At 48.0% G+C, this 11496-nt stretch overlaps 1 protein-coding gene across 1 annotated transcript in view; it reads left to right on the top strand.

Annotated features, from left to right (window-relative positions):
* Positions 1-11496, top strand: part of RABL6 (RAB, member RAS oncogene family like 6) — a 61745-nt gene that overhangs the window by 47807 nt on the left and 2442 nt on the right. The window contains exons 11-14 of the mRNA XM_086763810.1: positions 6132-6350; positions 7022-7370; positions 9202-9373; positions 11119-11168. Of these exons, the coding sequence (XP_086619936.1) occupies positions 6132-6350; positions 7022-7370; positions 9202-9373; positions 11119-11168 (790 nt within the window). The remainder of the gene's footprint in view (positions 1-6131; positions 6351-7021; positions 7371-9201; positions 9374-11118; positions 11169-11496) is intronic.

The following is an 11496-nucleotide window of genomic DNA, read 5'->3' on the forward strand; positions in this document are numbered from 1 at the left end:
TTTAAGCAGATATCTGAGTATTAAGCTTATGCAGCTTGCCAGCATTTCTTCTGGGTGTGCTGTAACTAAATGTAAGCTCTGACACCGAAGAGCCATTGAAGATGTGGCAGAAGAATGGGCGGTGTTTTGGGAATTTTTGAAGTTATTTCTCTTACCCAAAGAAGAGAAATTGCCTGGCTGTCCATAATAAGAGTCTTGCAGTTAGCTTATGTGAGAGTGCCTTAGCACACAGTGCATTTCATGTGTGAAGCAGAGGTAGTTACATTCACAGAATCACAAAATGGCTGAGGTTGGAAGGCACCTCTGGAGGTCACCTGGTCCAAGCACCCTGCTCAACCCAGAGCTGGTTGCTTAAGACCATGTCCAGATGGCTTTCGAATATCTCCATAGATGGAAGCTCCACAACCTCTCTGGTAACCTGTGCCAGTGCTCGGTCAACCTCACAGTGGAAAAAGTATTTCCTGATATTCCTAGGGAACCTCCTGTGCTTCAGTTTGTGTCCGTTGCCTCTTGTCCTGTCATTGGGCAGCACTGAAAAGAGCCTGGCTCCATCTTCTTTGCACCCTCGTTCAGGTATCTAAATACATTGATAAGGTCCGCCCAGACCTTTTCTTCTCTAGGCTAAGCAGTCCCAGCTCTCATGTGAGAGAGCCTTTCCTCATGTGAGAGATGCCTCCAGTCACTTAATCATCTTCAGTGCCCTTCATTGGACTCTTTCCAGCATACTCGTCTCTCTTGTGCTGAAGAGCACCCAGAACTGGACACAGCACTCCAGGTGTGGCCTCATCAGTGCTGGGCAGAGAGGAGGGGTCACCTCCCTGGACCTGCTGGCAATACTTTGCCTAATACAGCCCAGGATACCATTAGCCTTCTTTGCAGGAGGGCACGTTGCTGACTCACATTCAACTTGGCATCCACCAGGACCTCCAGCCCCTCTTCTGCCAAGCTGCTTTCCAGCTGGGTGGCCCCCGGCCTGTACTGATGCATGGAATTGTTCCTTCCCAGGTGCAGGACTTTGCACTTCCCCTTGTTGAACTCCAGGAGGTTCCTGTCGTTCCATTTCTCCAGTCTGACAAGATCCCTCTGGGTGGCAGCATGACCCTCTGGTGCTTCAGTCCCTCCTCGCAGTTTGATGTCATCTGCAAACTTGGTGAGGGTGCACCCTGCCCCACCATGCAGATCATTAATGAAGATAGTAGAAAGGACTGGGCCCCGTATTGATCCCTGGGGTACACTGCCAGTTACTGGCCTCCGACTAGACTTCATAACCACTCTTCACCACCCTCTGGGCCCCACCTCCCTGTCACTTCATCCAGCCTGTACATCAAGGGCTTCCCTATGAGGATCTTATGGGAGACAGTTACAAAGACCTTACTGAAGTCCAGGTATCCACTGCTTTCCCCTCATAGGCTTTTATCAAGCTGATCACGCATGACTTGCCCTTGGTAAATCTATGCAGACTACTGATGATTTTGTTGTCATTCATGTGCCTGGAAATAGTTTGCAGGATTAACTGCTCCATCACCTTCTCAGGTATCCAGGTGAGGCTCTGACCGGGCTGTAGTTCTCTGAGTTTTTCTTCTTGCCTTTCTTGAAGATAGGTGTGGCATTTGCTTTCCTCCCCAGGAAAGTCTTCAGGCACTTCTCCCAGTCACCATAATTGATCAAATATTATCAAGGGTGACCTTGCAGTGACGTCTGCCAGCTCCCTCAGCACTCATGAGTGCATCCCATCAGGGCCCATGAACTCCTATATGTCCAGTCTTGCTTTGTCCCAGATCCCTGACCTGATCCTCTTCCACCAAGGACGCATCTTCCTTGCTCCACATTAGCCCACTGGTCTCTGGGACTTAGGATTCCTGAAGGCTGGTCTTGCTAGGAAAGACGGAAGCAAAGAAGGCATTCAGTACTTCAGCCTTTTCCATGGCCTGTGTAACCAGGTGCCCCTTCTCATTGAGCAGTGTGCCCACATTTTCCCTAGTCTTCTTTTTGTCACCTGTGTACTTATGGAAGCCCCTCTTGTCCTTGACATCCCTCTCCAGATTCAATTCCCTTTGGGCTGTAGCTTTCCTGATTTCATCCCTGGGTGCTCAGGTGATGTCTCTGTATTCCTCCCAGCTTACCTGTCCTTGCATCCACCCTAGTATGCTTCCTTTTTGTGTTTGAATTTGGCCAGGAGCAACTTGTTCATCCGTGCAGGCCTCCTAGCATTTTTGCCTGACTTCTTATTCATTGGGATGGACCACTGCTGAGCTTGGAGGAGGTGATCCTTGAATATTAAGCAGCTTTCCTGGGCCCATCTTCCCTGCAGGGCCTTACCTCACAGGACTGTTCCAGGCAAATCCTTTAAGAGGCCGAAGTCTACCCTCCCTGGCCTCAGGATCCGGGGCTGCCTTTGACCTTCACGTTCCCAACAAGCCACAGGTGTTTTGTCTCCTTGTTGGCTCCTCTGTGACTTGGAGGAGGAAGTTATCATCGATGCACTCCAGGAACCTCCTGGATTGCTGTCTTGTCCCTCCAGCAGGTGTCAGGTTGGTTGAAGTTCATGAGGACCAGGGCCTGCAAACATGAGGCTGCTCCTGTCTTTTAGCAGAGGGCCTGATCCACTTATTCTTTCTAGTCAGACACCCTATAGGAGGCACCCAGTATTGTGTCACCTTTACCTCTCCTCTTTTGGATCGTGACCCGTAAGCTCTCAGTTGGCTCCTCATCCATCCCCAGGCAGCGCTCCCGCTGCTCTCTCACACAGAGGACAACTCCTTGGGCGAGAGGAGGTGGTCTTGTTCTCGTTGTTGGTAGCCAGCTGTTATGCTGCATAACTGAACTACTTCCTGAACTCAGGGGTGTGTTTGCTTCCATTTGGAAGAACTTGTTTGCTTTTATTTTCTGAGCTTCAGAAAGGGTTTGCGAAGTGTGGTATTTCTTGTGCGTTTTAGTGACATAGGAAATTCTTGATTTTTTTTTTTGTTTGTTTGGTTGGTTTTTTGGGTTTTTTTTTTTAGTGATGTCCTGTGAACTTCTCCCATTCCCTGCTCTGTAATGTCTCTAAACTATGGAGCAAGAGTTGACATGGAGCAGTAGTGTTAGAGAAAAAACACTTTATTTTTCTGAAACATGCTAGCAGTGAGGAATGACCTCATGCCTGTGGAACAAGGCTGCTCTTACCTAAAGATCAGACAGCTGCTGCGACTTTCAACACTTTCTGACATCTCTTGGTATTGCTATAGCTAAATCCCAGCACAGATCTACAGAGACTGATGGAGTCCTGGGTTTTTTTTAATGGTGCGTTATGATTCTCTAGCTTGCAATAAAGAGAACTTCCCAAATCAGTTTCCTTAGTGGTTAATTAGGAAGGCAGTTCAGTCTCCCAGTTTGCTGTTTCAGAACTTAATTTGCTGCTCTTTAGCCTGCTGCCCTGAGCCAGTGTGTATGTGACTGCACCAGAAGAGCTAATCTGGCTCCCAGTAGGCTCCCGTCTTCCCTCCTGCAGGGTCAGGCTGGCCTAGGTCCGTGGGTGGGCTCTAGGTGTCTGAAAGCAAGTTTATGCTGTACCTAACGGTGTTCCTGATCTGTCTTCCCAGCCTCACGAGACCTTTATCTTAAACATTGATTAGATTTCCTTGTCCTTACATCTGAAGGGCTTTAAACTGGTTCTTTGCTTTTATGGCATCTGCTATTGATGTAGTGGTACCCAGCTGTGCTAGACCAAGTGAGAGAGGCACAGGACGCTGTTTGGTTCACAGTAGAAGACCCCCGTCTCCTAGAATATAACCATGCAGGCTCACCCTGCGGTGCGTGATTCCCTCAGCTTACCTGCTTTGTTAGGGTTTGGGTTTTCCTCTTCCTCTAGCCCCAAAAACTGATGTGGGAACAGGATTCTGGTGGCTGCCTGCAGGGCTGGCTTTGCTGGCAGAGCTGGTGGAACACAACTGATCCGGGTTTGAGACCGCGTGCTCAGGTTGCAGCAGGATTTGTTTCATCACCAGCAGCCATTCTGTGTACATGACGGAGGGCTCGAGGAGGAAGCCCCAACGTGCTCTTTGACCAGTAGTTCAGACTCGGACCCCAGCAAGCATACCTGTTTTTGGTGGGTACCTGTGCCTGCAAACGCGTTGGCTCAGCACTAGCGCAGGCTTGGCAGCGCATCAAGGAGAGAGTGGTGCAGTGTGCTTGGTTTTGCATGCTCTGAATTTCTTCCAGCTGGAACCTTAGGACCACAAGCTGATACTAATTTTGCATTGTCAGACCTTGTTTATACTGCAGCAGTGATTTTCCTGACGTGTATTCACTCAGTTGCTTTGCTCTTAAGCTGTCGCTGAACGATTTGTGTGGAAGTTATAGGTGGAGGCTGTGTGTTCATTGCAAAGGGAGATGACCCACTTTGTGTGGGTGTGTGTACACACATGGATGTTCTGTTTGGACTGGGAGTACTTTAAAGGCTGCCAGTCTTGTATGGTGTGCAGTAGAAGGACAGTGGCAGCAATCTCTGAAGAGTGGTCGTGCTTGATAGAGCAGTGATGCGTTACAGAAATGCAGTGTCACTAGTTCAGAATAATATCCTGCCATTTTCAGGATGCAAATCCGTTTTCTTTTCAGCGCATTTCAAGAGGAAATCCTGCCAGTGCTTTGAAGACCTCAGCAATCACTCACTTGTAATTCCTCCAGCCTTGGAGGCTGTTTTAGGCACCAGTTTTCTCCTTTGTGTGCAACGGGCTGTGTGCCTCCTTTCTGGCTTGGTATGAGAGCAGCAGTGTTGATGATGAAGGGGCTCTTCAGCAGCCTGCCTCTGCTTAGCTGGGAGCTGCGCTGAGAGTCCCAAAAGCGGAGGGATCCACACCAAAAGCAGCAGGAGGGAGTGGATGTTAGTCCTGACCGTAGCACTCTAACCCAAACACTGACTGTAATCACTCTGTGTGCTGCAGCAGTTGTGATGAGTGTGGTGACCCATACGTCAGAAATAACTCCATTATCTGTTGGCAGATGTGTTAATTCTTTAAAACTCGTTTGTAAACCAGTAACTAGCCATAAGAAGAGCAAGATTGAGTAGTGCAATCAGGCAGACTGTGTTAGGGCCTTGGTATTTCCCATCCCATCAGCACACCACCCTCCACTGTCTCTTCCAGTGCTGGCTATGTGCTGGTGACTGAGAACACCACCTTCTTCCAGAATTTTAGGGTTTTGTGATTCCTTTTGTGCCTCTAAAATCTAATCTATTCCAAGCTATAATCTTTAATTTTTTGTCTCTATGTGAAAATGAAGGCTGTGTTTGTACAATCCATATCGAGACATTAGAAGTATGGTGACTGTTGTGTATGGTAGGTTGTCAGGAAGGAGCTGTGTATCTGTTGTGGATAAAGAAATGTAATGAGGAAAAGTGATGCAAAGGCTCATCAGCTGAGGCTGGGGAAAATACCTATATTCCTGACACAAGCAAATCCTTCAGAAAGTGAGGACGTTCAGACAAGAATCCTCAGCTGGTAATTTCAGCTGCGAAGCTCTCTATGAAGATGCTTCTGAACATATAATTGTGTTACATCCAGGGAGTCTGAGAGACTTCTCCCTCTAAAAGTGTGTCCTTAGGTTAATTTAATTTGGGGAACGTTAAAGCATGGTTATGGTGTCTGGGTAGCTGCCTGCTTCAGGGAGCACCAGAAAAATAGAAATAGTTCCAGGAAGCTAGTAGCTGCAAGTGAATTCCCATAGTAGAGGCAGTATATGATCAGGTTTACTTACAGGATATGGGGATTAAGGCAGACAGTTCCCACAGTTAATTGACTGATCCTTGCATGTTGGACAGAGATGTTCTGATAGAGCTGAAGCAACAGGCTGCTCTGTTGCACTGAGACTCACTTTTTACAGCCACTTCTTTTCAGCTTGAGCACTTGTGACGCATCCTTCTGTCGCCCCTTTTGTACAGGGCTTGTGCCACCCCTGCACCCCACAGGGCACAGGGCCAGCCTGAACTGGGCAGTGTGCAGGGGGAAGACTGGCAGTGCAGCTGCCCCAGGCTGGGGGACGCTGACCCTGAAGTTGGCCAGAAAAGCCAGGCAAGCGGCAGTCTGCTTTTGAGGGGAGGCGTGTCTGTCCTAGCATATCCTGGGGGGTGTGTCTGATCATTGTCTGTTTTGCAGCGATGGAGAGGCATCCGGAGGGAACCCCATGGTGGCAGGTTTCCAAGACGACCTGGATCTGGATGACAAAATCCCCAGCAGACCCATGCTGGCAGCAGAACGAGTGCCCAGCAGGAACGTCCCCCTCTCCAGCGAGGAGGAGGAAGAGGAAGAAGTGAAGAACTCTAACGTCGTACTCATACGTGATGAGGATATCGGCACAGAGCAGGAAAAAAAAAGGTACTAAGCACAGCCTGAAGTGTGGGTTGTGCTGGCAAACTTGGGCCTCTTTTCGGTCATGCCACTGAGTTCTGTACGGCCTCTGGGAAATCTCAGTGTCTCTATCGGCCTGTTCCTTCAACTGTAAGCTGGGACTGTGTTCACTTCAGATGTGACTGCTTCATACAGTGTTTTCTGTGCTGCTCCTAGGCAGCATGACTTTGAGAACTGTGCTCCTGTGGTCACTGGCATGTTTCTGCTTGGGAACAGACCAGCCTTTTTCTCAAGTTTGAACAAGAGACTGTACCTGAGCGCCTGAACTTCTGTTCATAGCGGTGTGAGGACAGAGGAGTTGAGTCTTGTGGTGAAGGGAGTGGAAGTCATTCACCACACCCTGTACTGGAGAACAATGTTCTGGATCGTGTTCTCCACATTCCACATCCCGTGGGTGATGGTCAGGTGTGGCCCGCTGGCGCAGGCACCTGTGCATCAGCATCCACAGGGACACGAGGGTCATCTTCAGCCTCTGGGTGTGTTTGACCACACACCCCCCTAGGATGAGCTGCCTTTCGTGTTGGGATACACATCGCAGCCCCTGAGGCAGGCTCAGCTATCAGTTGGTGGTTTTACTTTGTTTCACACAGTGGGAGCGTGAAGGTGGACAGGCTCTGACAATTTTTGTTTCTTCTCAGGTCTTCCAGAAATTCTCTGAAACCACAGAGTGAAGCAATTTTGACCAAAGCAACTGACTCGAAGCCTCCTGACAGTTTACCTCCACGTTCTGGATCCGAAAGAAACAGCAGCAGCAAGCGGAACACTAGCTTGCCAGCTGCTGCTGCTGCAACCCCAGCAGCAGCCCAGGCCCCAAAGACCACTTCCCAGAGCAAAGGGCATGCTTTCAAGCAGAAAGTGGTCAAAGAGGAAAAGCCTGAGGAGTCTGACAGTGATCAAGAGGGACCAATAGCTGCTCAGATGCTCTCATTTGTTATGGATGACCCAGACTTTGAAAGTGAGGATTCTGACAGCCAGAAGAAGAAAATGGTAAATAGCCTACTTGAGTCGCTGTGCGCTACTGTGAAGCTGAGCTTAAAGTGTTGAGGCGTCTCACTGAGCAGAACTTTCATTGCTCTCCCATCTCTCAGTCGCAGTCACAGGGAGTCAGGTGCTAAGCAACCTGAAGAGACTGATGTAAGCACGAACCCACTAATGCTCTGATTGTTGAAGCACACAGCAGCAAGGTTTGTGCTTATGGGTTTTAATGTGCTGATTCTTCTCAGTAAGTTCAGAGCACAGTCAGTCCAGCGGTGTGGAAGGTACAAAATCCAAATCTAGTGGTTTTTTTACCCCAAGTTTAATATGTAGAAGTGTGTGCATGCCAGAGGGAGAGAACAAATGAGCTCCATACAGTCAATCCAGCAATCAAAAGGCCATAACAAAATTTGCTTGGCAAAGCTCCGTAGTGAAGTAGGCAAATCTGCCTGAGAAGTACAGCCAGGTTAGCTGTAATGTCGCTGTGACACTGAGTGCATGGGCAGCTGCCTGGTCCTGCCTGCAGCTGTCTGCTCAAACACAGGGTGTGGCGGGAGTCCCCTCTGCACCTGTCGTGTATTAAAGCTGGAGAAAACGCAGGTCTTCTCTGGGCTGCAAGGACCTTGCTGCTGTGGCTCTGGAGATCCCTGATTTCAGCGATCTGCACTCACAGCCAGCAGAGGAATCTCAAGAAACTGCTAACTGTGACTTGGGATGGGCAGTTGCTGTTCAGGGGTAACATCCGGTGTCTGGGTTAGCTGGTATTCAGGAGTGATTTATGTGTTTGCATCATTCCAGAATCCTGTAGAAAGGACAGTTGTCCCCGTTTCTTTGACCTTGCCTATGTGTCATGCTGTTTATTAAGGAATTTTCCATTTATTTAGCAATTCCAGTACCTGCTTTTCCTGGCACTTCAGTATGAAAGCAAACGTATTTGCAGCAAGTTTACTTCTCCTAGCATGTGATTATTAGAAAGGGATTTGTGAGGGAGCTTGCTGTTGTGACAGTGTCAGGGAGATGCCCCACAACCTGTGAATGCTTTTCAGGTTCAGGGTTTACCAGCAGGCAAGGCAGTAAAGCCACCACCATTAGCAGGGAGGCGGGGAACATTGCCTAGGCCAGCAGCAGAATGAGGCCGTGTCTGGTCAGTATGGAGCATGGTTAACGCATTCTGAAGAGGATCAGTTGGTAGGTGTCAGAAGATCATTAAACTTCATTTCCCTTCCCGTAATGCAGAGACAGAGGATTTTTGCAGAGTGATTTCCAGTCTCTGCAGCATCTTGGTTTTTAGCCCACATTGAAGGGGCAAGTTTGCCCTGGGAGCACATTCCCTTTTTTGCCGATGAAGGGAGTTATTCTGCAAACACTGGCCGCCTCCTTGGCCCTGCTGCATGTTGCTTCTGGTGCACAAGACCCTACAGAGCTACACAGGAAAAAGGTTTTGTCTGTCAGGTCTGGAGGTGAGTTTTCAGCCTTATCAGATTTTATTCTCCCCAAAATAGAGGTGCCTCTCTAGGGCAGTTAGATGCTGATGCTGTTGAGCTAACACTGTTGAAGGTCTTGTTTAATCCCTTTACATCGGAAATTTTATTTTGGTAGCATGAATATTAAGTTACCAGAGCACACTTTCCCGTACCGATGCTACTAAGACATTTTACTGAGGCAAGAAATAGATAGCACTCATAAGACCAAGGGCATTGATTTCCACGCGATAATAGCTCAGTTCAGCTACCGTTGCCTTCCCTCCTCCCCACTTGCTGACATCTGACAGCTTTGTATACAAAATGCTTAGAGATTTTGGTTGAAAGATTTGTCTGTGTTGTCTGCCTTTTCTCATCTCTAGGATGAATTCCCAGTCCGGGAAGATCTCTCTGAAATATCTGATGACGATACCTCGTTGGCAAAGCCACCCCAGCCTGTGAAATCCACAGTCCACTCCTTTAAACTGAAAAATGACTCAGATCTCTTCGGTTTGGGTTTGGAAGAAGCTGGTCCCAAGGAGAGCAGTGAGGAAGGTAAAGGTCACACCTTGTTTCCACTCTTGCTGATTTTGTTTGGCAGGCATCTGTTTTTTCCAAAATGGTACCAGGGTGTAAGCAAACCAATTTGCACTAAATAAAATACCCTGTAACTTCATGCAGTGCCCTGTGTGAGTCTTGAATGTGATTTAACACAGCCTAAGTAACTTTTTAAAAGTTTTTCCCCATGGGAAGGGGGGGAACTGGGCTCATCCGTGGCATCAGCCATGTATTTTCCATCCCAACTGGAAGCAAGAGCACATATTTCACAAGCTGCTCTGTATAAGGCTTCCTGCTTAGCCTTGCATGGCTGAGAAGTGGTGTTCAGCATTGCAGTGTCCACCTCCTCGAGAATTTGGATCAATTTGAGCAAAATGCTCTGATGTACCCTGCCAATTTGCTCTTCTGTCTTTTGGAAAGGTGGAGTGGGGTTCTGATCACAACCTAAGCTTTCCTGAGGCTTTTTTTTTTTTTTTTTTTTCCCCCACATCCCCTGATGGAACAAATCTTACTCGCGCAAATCGTTTCTGCTGTCTTGGCGTTACTGCAAAGCAACTTCCTATAGATCTGCCCCTGATGTCACCACGCAAGATGAGAAGTTAAAGACTTAAGGGGAGAAAAAACCGTCGGTAGCACCAGAGGGAGATCTCTCTGAATCTCTGAATAGCTATTCCAAAAGTGTAAGCAAGGTGTCACAGGCTGCGACGGCTTCATCGGCTTGTCACTTTGAGTTGCTGAACAGCACAGCTTGAAATAGCTCAAAGTGCATCTGCAGAGGCCCAGGTCAATAATGTAACTTCAGTTTAGCATCTTTAATAATTCAATGTGGTTCCTGGTATCTCCTCTTTCTGGGATAAATATAAAAGCACATCTTGGGAGTCAGCTTTACCAGCAGTCAGACTGCTCCATGGCTGACTTGTATTTACATATCAACCAAGGAAAAGAATGTGTAGGTAAGACTGGCAATCAAATACCACATGTGAAACGTGGTACAGTTATAAACCCTTCTGTGAAACAGCCAAGTAGATGCTCTCCTGTTCAGGGAGGTTTTGTGCAAAGCCAGTGGACGTTCATCAGTCTAATTAGCAGCCGAGTCATCAACCACAGTACCCTGCGACAAACAATTTGACAGTGATGGACTCTGGGATTCATTCGAGCCCTGCAGAGCAGGGCTGCAGCGCTGGCGCTTTGGCCTTGTGGTGACGTGATCTCCACATGCAGTTTGAACAGCAGTGAGTGCTGGCCTGCCGTGGTGCTCCCGGCTGCTGACACTGGGTCCTGAATGGCCTCGCCACTTCTAGCTCAGCTCACGGAAGAAAAACCGTGCCTGGTGGGTTTTCTGTCTGCCTTGAAGTACTTGGTGATCAGAGGGCAGTTGTTCCCAGGAATTCTTCAGTTCTGGAAATAATAATCTGATCCTCAGTTTGGCCTTTGGACCAGTTTGTAGAGCTGGTCTCTGTATTTGTTTCTTAGTAGCTGTGATATGGTGATCATCCAAGTCAGCGTTCATAACACAGAATAACATAGATAGTACATCTAGTTTAATTATAAGCATTATATCTGGTTAAATTAGGGTGTGACTGCTGGGGCCTATGCTGGTTTCTAAAGGGGCACCATTTGTCCCGAGGAGTTGGGATTACCAACTTGGAGCACTTTGTTCTCAGAAATCAGGGCAGGGCAGAATTGCGTCTCTTACAGTTTAAATTGACTAAAAACAGTGTTGGGTTTTTTTGTTTGAACAGATAAACAAGCTTCTAAGGAGAAAAAGAAGAAGAAAAAGAAAAGCAAAGAGGTACTATTTAATTCCTCAGAGCTGACCTGCCATGTAACCTACCAGCCAAGGAGAGAGGTGGCCTTCTACCATGTACTCTGCGTACCTAGTGAACTTCCTGCTGTTCTCCCATCCTGCAGACGGATCTGTGCCTCTCGGGCTCTGCAGACCATTCACCACTTGGCGTCCTAAAAGCAAGCTTTTAGAACAGTTGAATTTTGAAAAGGCAGTGTGTGAGTTTGTAAAATAGAGGATTAAATAGAGCAGTGCATCTCTGCTGGGCTGAGTCTATTGATAGCACCATGACTTTTTCCAAGCAGAGGGGTGTCCCCGACAGACCTAATCTTGG

Source organism: Chlamydotis macqueenii, chromosome 20, assembly GCF_036417535.1.
Source record: "Chlamydotis macqueenii isolate bChlMac1 chromosome 20, bChlMac1.mat, whole genome shotgun sequence".
NCBI lineage: Eukaryota > Metazoa > Chordata > Aves > Otidiformes > Otididae > Chlamydotis > Chlamydotis macqueenii.